Raw genomic sequence first — 20,402 nt, 5'->3', positions numbered from 1 at the left:
CAGAAATCCACATACAGCTCAGCTGGGAGAATCTGTAGACCCCACTCCGCAAATCTGGACTTCATAGAAGACTGGCAAGAAGAAAGCCATTGGGTAAAGAAAACCACCAGAATCTTCTACCCATAAGTCAAACATTTGGTCACGTTTTGGTCAAATTTGGTCAAATGAGACCAAATTTGAATGCTTTGGTCTTTCATTTAGATCATCTTCAGCAGTCCAATCAATGCAATGCAAAAATACTCTGGGGGTTGCAAACTAACATCCTCAAGATGCGATTGCAGCAGTTAAGCGTAGGGATGGCAGCATCCAAAACGAGCAAGAAGTTCCCAGCTTTCATCTAAGTACAGGTCAATCCTGGAACAAAATCTGCTAAACACTTTAAATGGCTTCTTTCTTCTAGCAGGACAACAAAACGACACGAAAACTCTAAAATGTAATAGTGTAACTTAAAGCTTATTCACACAAAAGACTCGGTCAAAACCCCCTAAATGCAAATCCATTCGATAATCTGTCAGTACCTGAAAGTTGCTGTTCCCAGAAGAACGGGCTCTAGATGTGCAAAGCTGGTAGAGGCATACACCAAAAAAACCCCCAAAAACCCTAACAGTATTAACTGATGTAGCTGAATACAAATGCAAGCAACACTAGTGAGTTTTACATGCAAAGATTGCCGAAAACTAACAAAAGATTTCAGATTATGCTGTGATTAAAATGTGAAAAAGTGCAAGAAATATTCATAACTTTGCAATGCGCTGTAACCATCTCTCATTTTGCTAGACAGTGTGAGTCTCTTGACGGCATCTACCCAAGTCAAACTCTCAGAAACGTTGCCCCAGAGTGTCTCTGACATAATGATGATTAGCTGGAGGACTAAACAGTTCATCCATCATCATCCGCTACAGAGAGTGCGAAGCAGGGGAAAACCAGCCAAAAAAAAAGAAAAAAGAAAGGCACAACTTAAGCCTAATTAACGTGCTTCATGGAATCTCTCCACCAAATGCTGAATTGCATTAAGCTTCATTAGCTGTTGTGATTGCCTACAGGTGCCACACAGATGGAGCCACCCCCGAGACCAGAGCTAACTCCCATAAACTCAAAGGAGTTAGGAGAAGCGGTGGGGGCTGACATCTTGAACCAGATGGATCCTTCTGGCAGCGCGGCTCTAAGCTGCCCCAGCATGCAGTGCTCCTTCGTGGCGAAGCGCCCCTTTTGGGCCTGTTCGATCTGCGGCTCAACCCAAACCTGGCAACGTTTCCTCCAAGCCACCTGTCAGACTGAGTGAACGTGGCAAACGGGTAACTGTTTCTAACATACTGTACATGTCGAATCGGAGTCCCTTTGTGGAGGAAGGCAGCCAATTAAGGCCTCTACATGTCATAACTGATATTTGTGCGATTTGAAAATCCATGTCCTTTTCAGCATCTGCTTGGGGAAGTTTAGAGCGACTTGGTAAGAAGGGGAAAAAAAAGTAAGAGAAGAGAGACAGATGGACAGCAGGGTTGCTGTCACAGGACATTAATGTGTCTACCTCAGGAGGGCAGCGAGCCCATCCCACAGAGGACAGCCGAGTTGAAACAGAGCGGTGTCTGTGAGCAGAGGATGATCCGACTTTGCCCTCCTGACCCGTTTTTTTACACAGACTCAGAGCGATTATACCTGACATGGTAAGATACGGTGTCAGAATATGGGGGATTACTGCCACTATAGAAGAAGGGAGGTCGGCGAGGGTAAATATCTCTCTGAAGTTGCAAACATAAAAAAAACCCTGCAACATGTGCCCTTGTAAAAAGTGATTTCTTGCTTGATGTTTGTGCATTCTTGCCACAGTAATTGAACACACATGATGGTCCTGTGGGTGGAAACAGTGCAGAGCGAGGCCTCATTCCGTCTGGTCACATGCCTTCCTCGTTCAGCGAGGCCAGTCAGCGAGTCGCTGCTGCTGTCGAGAGACAAGTTGCTTATGTGTGCATTTGTGACAATTTGGCATTCATCTGTTATAAAAAAATAAACCTAAATCCAGCTATTTTTGTTTGCTAAATTGCAGCCGTTTCTCGAGAACCAACTCAAGGTGATGACCTTCGCTCTCGTGTGTTTGCTTTAGCAAGTGAAATTTCTGGATTTTAAGCTGATGAGTTTTATGCAGAAACATTTACCAACAGAATGATTTTTTGAGATTCTGACAACTGGAGTCAGATTGTGATGATTAGCATTGAATTTCCATGATTTAATCTCAGGTAGGACTTCCGTGGCTGGGATCTACTGACCAAACAGGAAACGCCTTTCAAACGCGTGAGAAGATTACTGTCGAGTTCAGCTCCAACATAGGCTGAAGGGCCACTCAGAGAGGATGAACTCATTGTTTCAAAAGCAGGGTAAAAAAACCAAAAAACTTGCAACTTGCAAATACCCTTAGAGAAAAAGACTTTCATTTTTGGAGAAACACCCAGTAGTCTAATTAAAGTAAAATGGAAATGTTGTGAAGTTATTTTTGCAGCATTTTACTCGATGTAGCCATGTTGGTTGAAGCAACATCCCAATACAACAGCCAAAATGGCAAAGCTTGTGCAAAAGTGGATCCTTCGAATAGGCAATCCTACTAATGCAACCAAATCAGTTTCAAAGTGGCTTGAGAACAACCGAGTCAAGGTCCTGAGTTGCCCGTCACAAAGCTCTAATCTCAGTACCATAGACTTGGTTGGCAGAGCAGAAAAGGTGTGTAAGAGTCAGCTGGCCCACAATCCAGACTGTTACAGCTGTACTGTCGGGAGGAATGGGCTGAAATTCCAGCAAACCCTTGTTTGATGGAAGATGGGAAGCTTTTGGAAGGAAATCCAAGATGGCTGACCCATACAGTGGTAAATGCAATTCTCAGAAACATTCAGAAAGTTAAAAATAAACCTCTAAATTCGGACAAAGTTTAAACAACTGAAAATATTTGTGGTGACCCAAAGTGACGTAAAACGAGAAACTCTTATTCTGAAAGTGTTGGGAAAAGAAGTGAAGATGGGATTCATTACTTTCCTCTGTAACATATGGAACGCGTGAAGATTTCCCACCAGTTGTTAACGTGTTTATGATGTAACCGGAAACATTGATAAGGTCAGAAAATAAAATTTTTCTCCATGGCTGGAGCATGTGTAGACTTAAACATAATATTAGAAGCAAATACAAGTGTTTAGTCTGACTGGTTCAGTCTCAGAGATCAACAAACCTTCCTCTTCCTGCCTGTAATTCTGAAAGCGTGACCTGACATCCTGCAGAGACAAAACCGGCGCCATTATGGCCGCACGTCCTCGTCTGTCCTGACCATGGCAACTGAAAGCATCCTTGATGCACCTCTCGGATTATCCGCCCGCCTTGGATGTGGCACGGTCTGAGAAACATATGGCAGCAATCTGTGCCGCCTCCATTTGCTTTTAATTAAACACATGGAGACACTCCACACAAACACACACTTTGGTGAGGCACTAATAAAGAAACTAATGAGGGTTAGTGATGATGATGTAAAAGGAAGTAAGTGTTTAAAAGACAACCTTGTGCTCTCTGCACTCCCAGTTTTAAGGACTGATTATAAACTGGGAGTCGTCTGGATTTATAGGCCAGGCTTTCAGCAGCCCAACATAATAATGGGGTTCACATGTTTGAAACTTCTAAATATTTTGGGTCTTGCTTGTTTTCCCCCCACATCTAGGAGTTACCCAAGTGTTTCTGAGTAGACTTGAAAACTGAAACCCACTTGAGGTAAGGTAAACCCTCTTATGTGCCCAATTATTCCCCAACGGCGTGAATGGGTCTGTGACTTTAAATCAGCAGGACGGCATTCATACACCTGCAAATACAGTAGGTGGGTCCGTGTGGATTATGGGAGCCAGCAAGAGTAATCCCTTCACCACATGGACATCAGAAGCAATCCGATTTACAGTATGACACTGCTTAACACTTTGCAATACAACCTGTCAGCTAATTTATGCCAATGGTTAACCCTCAAGACACAGGAGGACTGGCAATTCGGCCATCGGGGTGCCTGGGATCAGTTCCAACCCCACTGATAACCTGAATGTGACACGGCAGCTTTAGAAAATAAATGAATGAAGATGTTGATTCCCTCTCCCCCCCCTTCCAGCACAGAACAACACCTTGGAGTTTCAGTTTAAGAACCCCATGTAAAATATAATTTTGTAGCCCAGCACAAAGGAAACATATTTGTGACTTCAGCTGAATCAGTTCTGAGTCTCCAAAACATCACAGGAGTTTGTGTGAACACTTTTATGAACCTTTAAATCTTTGTCACCATTGGGTGGTCATAATATTCCCGTGTGAAACACGCACCGGGAACATAACGTGTAAAGTGTTCCAGTCGGAGCAATCGTTTGACATAAAAGTAAATTGGTGTAAAATTGAAAAAATATTCGCGGTTGGAGTGAATAATACTTTTGGAGTATTTACTCTGCTTTTCTAGTAGGTAATTACTGTCTGGAAATGATTTGCATGTTCTGTTCACAGTGTGCGTTTTGCACAGGAAGGTCATCAGTGGCGCACCACCTCCTACCTCTTTTTTCCTGTGTAAATAGTTATCAGCTGCTGTGTGAATAACCACCCAGGTCAATAATGGGAAACGTTGAAAAGGCTGATAAAGTAGCCCTCACATAAAATCATTTGACATTTTTGGGACTTGTGTTCCGTTTGTATATGTTTCTAATTTCGATTTCTGTTGTCAAAAGTTCCAATTCATGAACAATAAACCAATCACAGAAAATGCTATTCAACAATTTCATTAACTCCTGCCTCTTTCACAGCATTGCTTTCGGTCTTTAAGGTAATTTGCTTGACGTATTGAAAGAATGATTCATTATACTGTTACCGAGATAGAATCTTGAACAGGAAAAGGTTAAAGTCTGTAAGAAAAGTAGATTAGACTTTATGAAGACACACTGGAAAGGTTATGGAAGAGAGAGAGATAGCATTAACATTTAAGCTGTGACCAGGAATGTCCCATACTAAAGTCAATTCTCAATACCTGTTGTTTGTCTACAATCAGACTTTCTGCCAGATGTATCCAGTAAGCTTTACACTTTCAATCAGTTCAGCCATTTTTTAAAAAATGCTCGTGTGTTTAAAGGTTGCAGAATGGAACCACAGACCATGAACATTAGCTTGTCGATCCAATAAATCTGGGTTTTCCCTAAAAATGTTAAGTTTTTCAATCTTCACAAAGACGGTGTGCATCTAGGGTAGTCTTTTATGACGTTTATAAAGCAAAACTTTTTGTATTCATGTTGTCTGCAGTGAAAATGTCCCACACAAATTCATCATCAACAAGTAGCATGAAAACGGCGAAACATTAGCATTAGCATTAGCACAGGCATTGCATGAAAAGGTCTTCAGCAGAAACCAAACAAGAGTTTATTGAAGACTGTACATGTAGAGTCAAATATACAATTAAAAACCATACAGTAGGCCTGCCCTGGGAAAACTTCTCTTGGGACAAAATATGTCCAAACCCCTGCACCCAAAAAAACAAAAAAAAACATATAATGCAGCAATTTGAACATCATTCATGAGGAACTTAATACTGGTAAAATGCACCGTGTAATTTTATTACATATGCATGTCACTGATTTTAGCTAATTTTGAGATTACGACTTTGTGTTAGCTAAAATCCCAATCTGGTACGGGGCACAAAATAATTCAACTTCCAGATGTCTCCCTGATCCAACACACCGGAGTGTCGAGTGTTGGCATGAAGTCAAGTTCTAAAGAATGTGCCAACAGTATTATTTGATTGAAATGTCTCCAAACAGACACGCATCTAAATGTTGCAAGACGTCGGCCTAGGAAGACCGGACTTTCAAAGCCCGGGTCTAAAAATTGAGCGCAGGCGGATATGAATATTACATTAGCATGTCACGGAACAAAACAAACCAATAAACCAATACAGGGGCAAGGAATGTCTGACTGCCCCAAAAACACAAAAGGAAAAAAAAAATCACCTGGTTTTAATAACTGAGACCTTTATTTAACATTTTTTTGTCTCACTGAGGCTGATGCAATAATCTCCCATTTCTTAGCAGGACAATGGACAGAGTGTGTCGGACTGTGACTGCACCCATCACCAGCTAACGATCCAGTGGAGGATGACTCCAATCAGCCCCCGCGCCACAACGTCAGTCATGTTAGGCGTTCAACGAATTGAGAGTGGAGTTATTTTGCACTCTATCACAAACGTGTTGTTCTGAAATACTCCTTTATTCCAAATGCAGCACCAAGTCAGCCAGATAGCACATGCAGGAGTTGTTTTTGTTACGTTCTGGTGATACATTATAGATATTTACCTCATTCCATCTTTACAAAATATAAAAATATGGGCCCACATTTACAATCATATTTACAGTGACTTTTTTTTTAATTTAGGTGAAATTAATACTCCATTTATCTATGTACAGGTTATGAACTTTAGCAGAACATAAGATCCATCCGATATCTAGGTCAGACTGACTGAAAACATAAAACTGTACCAAATGGACTATATTATGTTCCTCTTTGTAGTAAAGAAAGAAAACAAGGTTTAAGAGAAATTGCACATCAGCTTTTGATAAACACGTATAAAACTGCACATGGAAATATGAAATGCTAAAATTATTAACCATGCAAACATTACTGCCGTCTCATGATTTGCCAGCTTCGATTCATTGCCGACTTTCAACTATTTGATAACTCGCACTCAAAAACACAACTTTCTTTGTTCCTAATAGAGGATGGTAGTCTACTCAAGCTAAACAAAAACAGGTGTCCCGTAGAAAAGGTCCGGATGTTAAGAAATAATGCAGTTTTTGCTTTTCCTGCGTTTGCGCGTGTGCAGCTGCCCGCTGCGGTTGGGTCCTCCGATTCCTGCATTGTTGTACTTGTGAACCATCTCCTGGTTGTTGATGTAGCGAAGCTGAATGGGCCTAGGGATGGGCTCGCCCAGGAAGTAGCCCTCATCCTCGGATTCAGAGGACGAAGAGCAAGTGGAGCACCAGTCGTCGTCGTAATACTCGTCCCAGGAGTACTGGCTCAATCCAGTGCGCCTGTTGGCTGCGGGGTTCTGCAGACAAAGGTCTGAAGTGGTCCGGGGACACTGCCTGAAGAGTTGGGGTTGGTATCGTCCCCGTCCTACGGCGCCAAACTGGCTCGCGGCGCTTCTGGGCGGTGAGAAGCGATCGTAATCTTCTCGCACGCTCAGCTGGGGTCTGTCTTGGGGTCTTATCCTGCGATCGGCCACCAAGTTTAGAGCGTTTTCAGACCGAGAGCGGCGGGATCGTCTCTGGCGGTGATGGTGATGCCGACGCTTCTGAGGGGTGTCATCTGCGGCGTCTGTCCGGACGCTTGCCCCCCGTACGCCGACGCCGCTCACTCTGCATTCGCTGATGGGCGGCAGGCGTGCGGCATTGGCGCTGCTGACCATCCTGTCCTCCGCCTGGTAGGCGAAGGCAGGAGGTAAATGAGTCATGGCAGCACTAACTCTCATTCCTGAGGGGTCGCAATACTGCATCTGGTACTGGGAAGACCTGGGTGGGTTCATTTCCAGGTAGGGCTGGCTAGCGTTGAGGCTGTGAATAGACTCGGAGCTACGGAACTGCGTGGACGAGTTCAGGGTGTCCATGTTGCTTTTCTCTGACACATTCATTCCGGAGTCTTTGCTCAGGTCGGGCATGGAGAAACGGGAGAGGTGATCCTGATTCTTTCCCCCACCATCAGCCGAGTTACCTGGGAGTGAGCAGAGAAGAATAAAGAGTGATCAGATTATGCAAATCAAGTCTCAAAATATTGAGAAGTGAAAAGTATCTGTCCTCCTTTTATTTAGTCTTTTTGTCAATGAACAAATTTTAATATCGAATAAATATTAAATGATGATGTAAAAAATAACTGACCCCTGACGCTTACTGGTTGTGCCACCACCCATTGTAGCAACAGCTGCCATGAAGCATTTGTGATAAGTGACGGTGAGTTTATCTGCATTGATGAAGATGCATTGCATCTTCTTTGAAGAATTGTATTATTTAGTCACACTTTAGGGTTTTTGTCCATCAGCGAACTGTCTGGGTTATGCCACAGCTTCTCAGGTGGATTTAAACCAAGACCACCTCTAAACCCCTATTTTCCTTTTTTTTTTTTTCTTTGAGCCAATGAGTAATGGACTTCCTGGTGGGGTTTGGAAAACTGTCCGGATATTTGTGCCAGACATTCTCCTTTAAGATTTGACAGTGAAAGCAGCATTCATTTTTCCATCAATTATGGCAGACTGGCCAGGTCTTAAAGCAGCAAACCAGTCCCAGACCATCACACCACCGCCACCATGTTTGACTGTATGATGTCAATGAACTGAAATGATGTGACGGTTCAGGTCCAGATGGTGGATCACAGAATATATTCCATATGTTTTTACTTTTTTTTTTTTTTTTTTTTTAAGTAAGATGTGCCCTTGTTTTCCTTTCATTCAGCATCTTAGCATTCAATCCCTGATGTAATTTTTGCTCAGGCAATTTCCTATTGTTGACTCAGGAACACTGAACTTAATTGAGGTGAGTAAGACCTGTAGTTCTTTAAATGTTGTTCTGGGTTTAGTTGTTACTTCCTGGATGAGTTGCCAAAAGTAATTTTGGTTAAATGCCCACTTCAGGACAGGGTTGCCCCGGTTCATTGTTTTCTCCATTTCTGATTAATGATTCCATTCCAGAATGACACTGTCAATGTCTTTGTTTCCTATTTGTTCTTAAATTTCTTTTGATCAGGAGGGGAGTTCTGTGAGGTGGAAGCTCAGAGGCTTGGAAACTGCAGCTCCGAGAAGGAGCAGCGCCTCGAAGGCGGAGCTATGTCCCACCTAGGCGTTTTGCACAGCTGAATGGTCGCCATGGGAAATTAAAGGATTTCTCAAACATGCATGAGAGAATCAAAGCAGCACTCCAGGCATGTGTTTGATGAGGGGATAACATTATAACATGATTTAGGGCAAAAAAAGGGTCGATTTTACATAATACTGCCCTTAGTTCAATCTGAAACATTTAAATGTAATGGAATAGGGAATAAACCACACCCACCTGTAGCATTGGACAAAGCCAGGGACTCCATGGAACCTCTCGGGGTCTGCTCCAGTGGAGTCAGCTGTTCTGGGAAGCTAAGTGCATTAATGGGATTCCTGCTCCTCGCCACCTGACCAGTTGTCTGAGCCCCTCCGTCTCTGTCCCTCTGAAACCCGTGCAAACTGATCGAACGCTTGTCTGAGGAAAATCCGTTGTGTTGCATTTCGACGAAGCTCTTCTGGGTCCTCAGTTTGGGTGGGTAGTACTCCTCCGGAGCTGCCGGCTGGAGCCAGCTCTCGTTGAAAGACTGGCCCTTCATGGCGGCGATGGGGGGCCGCTTCACACCACCGTTCTCATTGATCCTGTGATCGTGCTGCTGGTTACTCTGTCCGGGGGAGGTGGTGCTATAGGAACTCCTTACGTTGCACTGGCTGAGGATCTGGAGAGGGGTGGGGTCGGCTGTCGGGTCGGGTTGCGGCTCGTAGCCGTAGCCATCGCAGACTTGCTCTTGGTTCTGCCAGGAAGGTGGCTCGCGAGTCAAACTGGGCGTCTGGCTGGAGAGACTGAGCAGGTCCATTTGTAAAGACAGAGGGTCCACCTCGCCAGAGTGCCTCTCCGGTGGCGCGCCCCCGCCGCTCTTTGACGTCTTGGTGCTGCGTCTGGACTCCCTGGTGGAGCGAGCGCTTTGGAAGGCCGAGTCAGAGGAATCCGAGCCGTTGGGTTCTTCCCCCAAACTGCAGGAGCGTGAGCAGAAGATCTGCCCTTGCTTGGGCAGGAAAGGCCGACCGAGCAGGGAGCGTTTGCAGCGAGCGCAGCAGAAACAGCCCTCGGTGGCGTGCCAGTGCTGCCCGTCATATGTCATCTGACCTTGATCAATTCCTGCACGGTAAATAAAAAGAAAAAAATTATAGAGTATGTGAGATCACACGCATTCAAATATGCTAACCCCTACCGCAAATTTAAATGCCTTTAACGACTGTTCAATGGAATATTTAAATATGCGTACTTGTGTGAAAAGCAGCCCATTTTTAAGTAGTTTGCTGACTGGGAAAATGGAGCTAGAGGTGGAAAGCTAAGTGCTGCGTGGCAAACTCATTACACAGGTTGCCCAGGGCAGCATAAACACGCAGCTTTTTCAGAGTATTTTCAGTCGATGGGAAAGAAAAACAGCTATTTGCTAATGACTGCCATCTGGTTGTAAAGCGGCCTCTGGTGGTTCAGTACTTCTTTAGTTAAATACTTTTACAGCATCCTGCCTGCTAAATAATTAAAATAAACCACCTGAAAAAGATGGGCTTTACTCACTCCTGCGATACCTGATGGCAATCACATCAATGCTAACAGCACCGCAGTCACACAAGACAGGCCTTGATTCAGTGCCTTGCTGAGCAATTCATACTCTAAATCATAACCTACAAATCCAAAAAAAAGTATTTTATAGACCAAGACAACAGATTACATCACTGTGATGTTTGAGATACAGCCCACTTTTGTTAAACTACTTTTTTGCTGCCATGACAGCTGCAAGGCTTTTAAGTTGAGTCGCTACCAGATCTCGCAAATCCACACTTTTTCTTTTACCTCTAAATCGTGGAACAAGTAGAGCTCGCTCTTGACCAACATAAACCTAAAAGTAACACTTAGGAGTCACCTTTAAACTTCTCCACAACTTCTCCCCTGACCTGTCTGACTGTGCTCCTTGGTCTTCAAGATATAATTTCTTCTCTAATGTTCAGGCTGCTTGAATGGCTTCTAAAAGTTTCTTTTTGACTACTTTCTCATTCCTCTTCCACCCAGCCCCTTGAACTTAACCGCGACGGCACAACTGGCCCCAAATGCCTTCCTACGGCCGCCGCTGTTCCATTAAGAAGTGTTGAAAACCTGAGCAGAAGCAGCATACCGATGTGCTCCCCACACGAGTCGCAGTACTCGGCGTAGAGAGACTCAAAGCAGGAGCAGCAGTAGGGCCGTCCCTCCTTCATGATGTACCGCTGGCCGCCCAGCACCGTCTCGCACTCGAAGCAGCAGAAGTGCTTCATGTGCCAGTGGCGGCCCTCCGCCTCGGTGCACTCATCCGCAAAGATGATCTGAGGAAAGGAGAGATAATGGTTGATTGCAGCCCGGGTTATTACCCAGTGCTGAACGACAACACAGAGACTTCGCTTGCCTCTCTCTCTCTCTCTCTCTCCTTCTCTAAACGCTCTGCTTTACCGCCGCCGCTTGAAAATCTGAGATCATCCCTCTTTGTGTCTGGCTTGAGTAGGAGGCTAATTTCAGTGGGGACTTGGTGCAAGCTAGGTGGTGCATTTGCTTTTAATTGAACTGTTGTTAAAACCGTCGGGGTGCCTCTTAAGTGCTGCAGTGTCCCTGTTTCCAGTTGTACAGTAAGTAATTTACCGTTAATGTTCAGGAGATCAGGCTTCTGTAAGATGACCCCATTAAGCCTGTTAGCAACAGACAGCTGTACACAGATGCTTTATAAATAGGCTTTCAGACACGGTTACATCTGTAGCTTTTTATAGACGGCAAAGGCGGACATTCACGGAGTACATTCACTCGAGAACTGGACTTATTAAGTACAATTTTTTGAGTACGTTTACTTTACTTGAGTGCTTTTCTTTTGGGAACTTATGACTTTCACTCCACTACATTTCAAAGACAGTAGGGCTTTCGACTCCACTACTTTTCTAGGTGGGTTGTCGTTACTCGTTCCTTTTTGGTTCAGAATAGCTTAGTAGTCTGCTGTTTTCAACAAAACTCAGCAATGGAGACAGAACCCATGGAGCGCAACCCATGGCCACATCTTAGCCCCATGTTTCTAAGCCTTTATGTTAAGAATGGCGTCACCTAAAGCTACCAATGTTACTCTCCTGCTTTTCTTTTCCTTTTGGGATGTTGGGGACGTTTCAGGTAGTAAGAAATAACGATAATAGCTGTCATTTTTTTATTGCATTTTTATGGTGAAGTTTCTACAGGTGGTGTTGACTTTTTGTAGCAGAGTGGTTTTACATTTGTCACCAACATCATCAAGCGGTGCCAGCAAGTTACAAGGTTCTGTGAAAACACTCAGAAAACAACACAGCAATGTACTGATGTTGGGAAATTTTTTTTTTTACTTTTAAATACCAAAGTATTTTTCAAAAAGAGTACTTTAATTTGAGTAAACTTTCAACCTATGAACTTTTACTTCTAGTTGAGTAAGATTTGACCATTAGCATCAATACTTTTACTCAAAAACTAGAGTTGAGCACTTCGTTCACCACTCATAAACTGGTGGGGTTTTACCATCAGTTTGATTTAAAGGAACTTAGTGTTTTTGTTAGTGTTTGGTTGGTGTTAAACATCTGTCCGCAGCCATGTTGTGTCTACATGCATCTACCTCGTCGCAGGCCGTGCAGCGCGGCTTCAGTCTCTCGGCGTGGTGACGGCCACAGTAGATCTTCCCGTCCTGGTAGAAGTAGATGAGGTCCACCAGGAGCTCCTTGCACGTGCTGCACACAAAGCAGGCGGGGTGCCAACACACACTGTGGCTGGCTCGAGATGCAAACACGGCGATGTCGCCGCCGTTTATCTGGCCTCCACACTGCAAAAAAAAAACAAACCCAAAAAAAAACTTTTGTTGAAACTTTATTCCATCAAGTAAAACCCCAAATAACTACTATTTCAATATGAGGACCAAGTAAGTCCACCTTGGGTGCTTCTAAGTCCTACAAGCAAGTTCAGGTGTTTGCGATTGCAACTATGAATGCAAATTCACCCATCATTCGAAAATGTTCTTGTCACCTGTCATCGAAATGTTTCTGCAAATCTGACCAATCACTTTAACGTTTGCTATATTCTCTTCTTTTTTGACGAATCCCAGCAACTTTGACCAATCCGCTCTTCTGATTTAATTTAACTTCCTGTTTCGCAACATGTCTCAAAAGCCGCATTTTGCCTTTTTTTGTGAAAAAAACCCATCTAGAGACGTTCTGTAGGATTTGTTTATCCAGTTTATGCAGTTCATGTTGACTTGAAAAAAGATGCTGCAAAAATCTGTAATTTTAGGCCACACAAATCACACACACACAAAAAAAACATCACAACATCCTGGAGGAACTGGTTTCCATAGGATTAAAGAAGGAAAGTGGCCGTCTTCAACAAGTGTGACCATCAGTTCAGCAAAAGCACAAGTTTTGAACGATGGTCTGTGTTGACCCCATGTCACTGTGGAGAGTCATCAGCCATCACCTCACCAGTTAATTTATTCTGCAGAGAAAAATTATTCTCACGTGAAAATCATTTAAATCCACAACCGGAACGTCCCAGCAAATTTATGTATTTATTTAGAGATGCGCAATTGTCAACGGTCCTGTAAAATTCAATAGCTACGTCTAGGACTGCACGCCCTCACTGTGCATGGTAAAGTTAAAGGTTCATGCCAGAGAAGTTAAAACTTGAGAGAACACACACGGCTTGTTTGGTAAGGATTCCAGAGCAAGACATCTTCTTTCTAAACAGAATGTTGCAGCACTACTGAAGGAAGGCGGGGATATCGGAACCAAACGAGGAGAAGCAGCATTCAGTTTTTAAGCTCCTCTAATTTGGGGCAAGCTTCCAGAAAACTGAAAAACCAACCAAAACACTAAGTTCCTTTAAATCAAGGGCAAAACCCCCACCTGTTTAGAGTTGCCTTTGATTAGAAACAAATGAAAAACAAATACATTTTGGTCTTTATGACCATTTTTGTGACTATATCCTGCTGCTGTAGTGTCATATTTTGTTTTGGTTTTGTTTGTTAATTGTGCTTTATTTTTAATCACGTGAAACACTTTGAACTGCCTGAAATGTGCCGTAATTTAAATCTAAAATTGCGCACAGGACCTGGGCACCTTTCAGTCTCTGTGTCAATCATGAAAAGACGACTCCAGTCTCTCAGCTCACCCAGCGGCAAAATGCAGAACGGCTGAAAAGGAAAAGTGTTGCACCGGACCAGTTAAAGCCCAAAGTTACGTTGCTGTTCTGGATCCTCGGCTCAAGCACTCTTGAACCAACAAGTCCACCCATAAAAATCTGCAAAGGGAAAAGTCATTTTTCCGCAGCACTGTAAGTTCTAGCGAACACAAAGTCTGCTGCTGGGAGGCCAAAAGAGGAATAAAGATTAAAACCAAGAAATTGTGACGGACGTTCTACCAATTTTTTTACTGGATATGTGGTTTGATTTGTGCGAGCTAAATGGACAAGACCCACACATGCACTTCAGTTCAACCTGCTCTCCACACAGTCGATGCTAAACTGAGCAGCTCTGTTGTTAAAGGAACGCTCCATTACACTCACTAGTCCCATAAGGAGGCTAAAGGAGAACGTATGAGCAATATATTGACCATTTCACAGCACACTGGGTGCTACTGAGAAATAACACGGATGTTTTAATGCTGACCTCGCTCTCAAAGACAATACGTCATGCTCAGATTTTAAATCACTAGAACAGGATTGGAAGGCCAGGATGGCAGAGAGAAAAACTAGGACACACTTCTGCAGCAGGCTCTATGAAGGAGGACTCTGAGGCGAGACAGGAAAGGTCAGAGCGTCGTTGGAAAAGCCAGACAAATGTTGTGTCTCTGGCCTTCATGTGTCAACGCAAAGCAGCTGTCCTATACATCACGCCGGCAGACCGTTCCATGTGTCGGCGGCACGATACATAGCTTTTGTTCCACGGGCCACATGACACATTTTGGGCTGCGTCGAACTCGGTCCCATCCACTCACGCGCCTCAGAAGCGAAAACACGCCTCACGGTCAAGAATTATGCCTTTGAGGGTTTTTAAAAAATTTCAAAACATTAAAGAAAATCGGGCACCTGCTCGCAGATGGCCCCCATCATCGTCACGGGGAACGGACGCACGTTGCCGCGGCCCAGGTTCTCCCGTTTCCGTTGGTTGCTGAAGAGCTTGAGCTCTCGCTTCTCCTCGTCATCCAGGCTGTTGCAGTAGCGTACCTGGACACAAACATGATGCGGCGTATCATCAGCCTACTGACTTGGGTTGCTGTCCCGTGGAGGTCAAGGTTGACCAGAGAAGAATAACATAATGTGCGAAAGTCGTAGTTATAACAGTTAAATTGTTGGTAAAGGACTCTGTCCATCTACGAAAACAACCTGAATGTATTCATGTTGCAGACCTCAGTGTTCTGATTGCAGGATTATTACTTCCTCCCTATTGAACCATATCGGTGTGTCCACTTCCACCCCCCCATCCATGGACCCCCATCCATCAAAGTATCATGATTCTGTTGTGTTCGTGTTTTGGATTTCTTCTATATTTGGTATTTTATGTTGTTTATTTATATCCACTTAAATCTTGCAATTTTCTATTCTGTTTCCTGCATTTATTATTGTCCCAAATATCTTGACATATTAATTCATTCCTTTGTATTTTGTTCTTTTTTTTTTTTTTAGCGTTTTGTTCCTTGCACATTGTATTTACTTAAGATTATTGTCAAACCTGTTCTTCTTCTAGCTGTAGTTTTCTTTAGTCTTGGTTTTCCTCCCGTGTTTGTCAGCTGTTCCCCATCACCCAGTTTCCCTTTGCCTGTTTTCAGCCTCAACTGTTCCCCGTTTGCCTCTTAATTAGTTTCTCTGATTTCATTGGGATTTTCCACCTCTGCCTCTGCATTAAAGCTGGATTTTTATCATTTGCAACCTGATCTTCCTGTTTACTCATCTGCATGGTTCTATCCAATTTTGTATGTCATTAAGTTCTCATTTTCGACCAATGTTTATTTGCTGTGCATTTGGGATAAATGTTTTACTGACAACTTTTACAAAGCATCACTTCAAAAATAAATAAAGTCTCTAAAATTACACTTCCTACAAATGAATGCACTTTCTTTACAACCACAAACCAATACTGTAGGTAAAGTTGAGTTCAGTAATGAAGGGGGTTAGTGTTAGTCCAACCAGACACTGATATCATCTGGGGGGTTTTTTCTGTCCATAGAGCAAAAACGAGGGCATCAGAAAGCTTAACCGTCATGTTTTTTTGCGCGTCTTGTTCAATGCTTGATTCAACAAAAATAATCACTGTCAGAGTTGAGCCACTTTGGGACCTTCGAAATCAGAGTAGCCATTGCAGACTTGTGAGCATTTTGAGCACGTTTGCTTATTTTGCCAGTCAGATTATTGGCCACTTCGAAGCAAGCCGGCGGCGCCAAAACGTGTGGAGAAAAAAAAAAAAAGCAAAACAATTAAGGCGGAGCGTGCCGATCTCCTAAGGAGCTGCCTCTCAGGATGGCTCGTGGTTATGACTTATTAATGTAACAAATCTCAATAAGTGGCTACAAACATCGCTCCGTCTCTTTCACGTCCATTAACGAGACAGCGCCCTGCCCTCCCTCCTGACTTCTCCTGCCTGTCCCCCCCCCTCCGCTCCCCTCTTATCTCCGTAATGGCCCGAAGTGGGGAGAGGCGGGGGAGGGTAGATGGATGGACGGAGGTAGGGAGGAGGGCGAGCGGGTCGGTCAGGACTCTCACCTCATTGTCGTGAGGCGGGAGCTGGTGGAGCAGCTGTTTGATGCGGTACTTCTCTCCTGGGCTGTTCACGTAGGGCACCTTGTCCTCGGGCAGGGAGCTGTAGTAGTGATGAACCTGCCAGACGACAAACACGGGATGAGGCGGGAGTGAAGCTCCTGCAGCATGTAATCCATCTGAGGAACCCCTTGAAGTGATGACATGTAAGGCTAAATTTAAAAGAATTAGCACAACGTTGGATTAGCATTCAATCTGTAACCTTCTGTTACGTAAAATTTATTTGTTTTCTTTGTAAAATGGCATAACAAATTTTTTTTTTACAGTTAGCAAAAAAAAAAAAAAAAAACACAGAAGAAAAAAAAATGCTGTCTTGACTTAATGCAGCAGAAAATATGGGAATTAGAAGATTATCCCATTTTATACATTAATGCAAATCTCCAAAACCTTTGGCTGATTTTGATGAAAGTTAAAAAAATCTGCCTGAAAGTAAATGTTGTTGGTTTAAGCGTTTATGGTTTTAAAACGGTGTAAGTTCCTAGTTCTGGTGGTTTTAATGAACAGGAAATATACTGTTCTCTTTTTTTCCCCTGATCTGCCGATTATCAATCAGAGACGGTCAGGAAAAAATGGAAAATTCAAATCTCTTGCCTCTTCTTTATTCTATTTATTCCGGTCAAAAATGTTCCTTTTACTATTGCAGACAGAGATCTGCTAATTAGGCTTTTCCTAGTCAATACCCGTTCTGTTTGAGGTGAAACCGGTGAATCAAGAAAAAAAGCAAATCATGATCTGATCTTTAGCCAATTAGTTGGTGCTTTTCCATATTTGTCTGTAAATTGTTCCAAGATATTAAGCAGATGAAGCTTTTCCCGGCTGGATACACAGATTTGATTACGAAAACAGATTACGATTTTGACTGATTAAAATTTTTGCCTAAGCCAAAAAGAGAAAAATGTGCTGCAGGTTTTTTGATACAGGCTGTAGACTTGAATTAAACAGAAAATGGAGAGTTTACAAGGGGTTGGTTGATGTGTTTATAGACAGAAAGTGAGGTGAATTCCCGGTTTTGACGCATTTGCATAATGAACAAAAGATTAAAAAAAAAAAAAAAGATTTTTCAGTATGTGAAATGTCGATCAGCACTCAAGGGAAAATTGGTCGATTCTGAATTCAGGTCCATTACTTGGTACATCTCCATTTCTCAGTTGTTTTGCCTTAAAAACAATCAAAAACGATCTTTAAATATTAACAGAGCAGGGTTTTCCTGGTCGAACCTGATTTCCGATTTTTTATGTTTTACCTTCTGATTACACTGAAAAAAAATGGAAGAGTAAAATATGAAAAAAGGCAGGTATATTTTTTCTTTGAATAATTGACTTGTGATAATTGCTCAGAGCTAATCAAGGGAAAATTGACCCACTTTGGAGATTGATGTCTGACTGATAAAGTGGTACATCTCTCAAACTCTGAATGCTCAAGATGAATAGTCTAATTTATAAAGCTTAGTAATTATTGCACAAACTGAGTAGATTATTATATGAATTTTTTTTAAAAACTGAAAAAAACTTAAGGAGTACAACGATTTACCAGACCAAGCCATCAACACACACAAGCGCACACACACAGTTAAGAAGTCACTTTGATTTATGGTCCACCAGTGGAGACTTAATGGAGCCCCACTCCTCCGTCTCTGCACACTGACATGGGAATGTATCACTGACCTGTCAAAACACACACACACACACACACACACGCCAACAGACAGACACTCGTATGGCCAAAGCAGTGATTAACCTAAATGAATGCGGTGTGTGCTGCTGCAGATTAATGCTAATCTGGATAGATCCAAATTGCATTCCTCACATTTCACAATGGGTGTCATCCCCTTGTTATTTATCACAGCCCCTTTTTTTATTACACTGTATCTGCAGGGCTGGGGTGCCACAAAGGTCAGCGAAGGGGGGAGGAGCAAAACTAAAAGGAAGGTTTAAAGACAGAGGCCAAAAAGAGAGAACAAGAGAGATTTTGGAAGAATTTGTTACAAAAAAAAAGAGATACAAAAAAGGGATAAAAGTGTGGCGTTAAACATAAAGGCAAAACTAAATCAGATGTCCTGAGTATAAACGGTATCTCTGATTGATACTTGCCTTATGGCTCGATAACTGAATGGATTTGCTGACTTGGAAGATTTCTGACTCGTCTTTGCCAAGCGACACCAAAAACGGATTAACCTGAATCCTCCAAACGGGAGCCGGTGAGTCAAGGACCAAAAATAAAACCGTAATGCTTAAAAAAAAAGAAAAAAGAAAAACACATTTTCAAGCTGAACTGTAAAGCCGGGGCCATTAAGAAAACTCGATCGACGGCGGCGACCGGTGTTTCAGTAAAGCAGCCTGATCAAAGCAAGTTTGGGTTGGGATGAGTTCACAGCTCTTGTTCGGGGTGCAACCCAATTTCTCCTGCTCTGATTTGGTTGGCGTCCCCTTGTGTTTGTTGGAATACAGTCCATAAAAGACTGACTGAAGTCTAGAATGTACTGTACATGCGTACACACACACACTGATGGCTGATGATAAATTACAAAACATGCCTCCAACAACAGCAGGGTTAGAATCTGGAGGTGAAAGGCTCACTGGCCCAGGGGGGGAAAGATCAAAAGATAGATACACACAGAGAGACATCCAGAAAGACAGCGAGAACCAGGCTTGCGATAATAACTGTAATCAGAAGCAGACGCAGCTCAAAACGGGGCAGACGTTTCAGCTGAACTGAAAGGAGCGTTTTCCCCCGGCTTAATGGCAGGACTTTGGGGAAAGTCAGGGGAGATCGCTCGTCACAGCTGGTTTCTATTGCTGCTAACGGCCCGACACGTTCAGGGAGCAGCTCTGGCATTCCTCAGCGGGCTTGGGTGCGACGCGGCTCCGGTCAGAAAATCACAACTCGCCACAGCGACACGTGGCGAGACAAATTGGGTGTTCGTAGCAGAAGTGTAAACCTTATAGATGGCTGAATGACGATGGGTTTCATCAAGGCCAAAAACTAAAAGGAAACCAAAAACTGAGCAGGAGAATAATCAAATTACTACCTTTTGGCTAGCAGTCGTTCGCTTCTCAGAATTTAGGCAACCTGTATTGTTTCACGTCATTTAACACTTTCACTGTTTTTTTATTGTCACCAATTGTAAATATTTTGTCTTTTAATGCTCAAAGAGACAGAATTATTGTACATTTTTAATAAACCAACTCAGTTGTACATTCCTATGGACTGGAGTACATGATTTTTATAACTACACATTATTTATGTTGAAATGTATGCCTTTACTGTGCAGTATTTTTATTCTTTATTCCGTTTTTTATACAGCTCTGGAAAAAATTCAGAGACCTCTCACTTAAAATGATCAGTTTATCTGATTTTACTCTTTGTAGGTGTATGTTTGTGTCAAATGAACATTGTTCTTTGATTCTATGAACTGCTGACATGTCGCTGAAATTCCAAACAAAAATTTAGCCTTTGAAATGAGAAATGTACAAAATAACGAAAAAAATGAGGAGCTTTCAGACCTCAAATAATGCATAGAAAACAAGTTCATAAAAACAACAACACTAATGTTTTAACTCAGGAAGAGTTCAGAAATCGATATTTGGTGGAATAATCAGTAGGATTTCAATGGGGTTCAGTGCAGTGGGCTCTTAGCTTTTTTTCCAGAGCTGTATAAATTTTTATGGGTTTATTTGCTGTTGTTATCTCTCACTTTGGTGCTGTTGCACAGAAATCTCCCCCTTCTGGGACAATAAACGATATTTCTATTCTATTCATTTAGGCCATACCAGAGAAAGC

General features: G+C 42.8%; 1 protein-coding gene across 3 annotated transcripts in view; it reads right to left on the bottom strand.

Annotated features, from left to right (window-relative positions):
• Nucleotides 1-5,380: 5,380 nt before the first annotated feature.
• prickle2b (prickle homolog 2b) overlaps nucleotides 5,381-20,402 on the bottom strand; it is a 104,348-nt gene continuing 89,326 nt past the window's right edge. For all 3 annotated transcript variants that reach the window (XM_032549631.1, XM_032549632.1, XM_032549633.1), the window contains 6 exons: nucleotides 16,569-16,682; nucleotides 14,898-15,035; nucleotides 12,439-12,642; nucleotides 10,960-11,146; nucleotides 9,078-9,938; nucleotides 5,381-7,746 (listed from right to left, as the gene is read on the bottom strand). In XM_032549631.1, the coding sequence (XP_032405522.1) occupies nucleotides 6,812-7,746; nucleotides 9,078-9,938; nucleotides 10,960-11,146; nucleotides 12,439-12,642; nucleotides 14,898-15,035; nucleotides 16,569-16,682 (2,439 nt within the window). In that variant the 3' untranslated portion in view covers nucleotides 5,381-6,811. The remainder of the gene's footprint in view (nucleotides 7,747-9,077; nucleotides 9,939-10,959; nucleotides 11,147-12,438; nucleotides 12,643-14,897; nucleotides 15,036-16,568; nucleotides 16,683-20,402) is intronic.

This window comes from Xiphophorus hellerii, chromosome 20 (assembly GCF_003331165.1).
Source record: "Xiphophorus hellerii strain 12219 chromosome 20, Xiphophorus_hellerii-4.1, whole genome shotgun sequence".
Taxonomy (NCBI): Eukaryota; Metazoa; Chordata; class Actinopteri; order Cyprinodontiformes; family Poeciliidae; genus Xiphophorus; species Xiphophorus hellerii.
The sequence above is the reverse complement of the archived record's forward strand: the minus strand, read 5'-3'. Positions and strand labels throughout refer to the sequence as shown.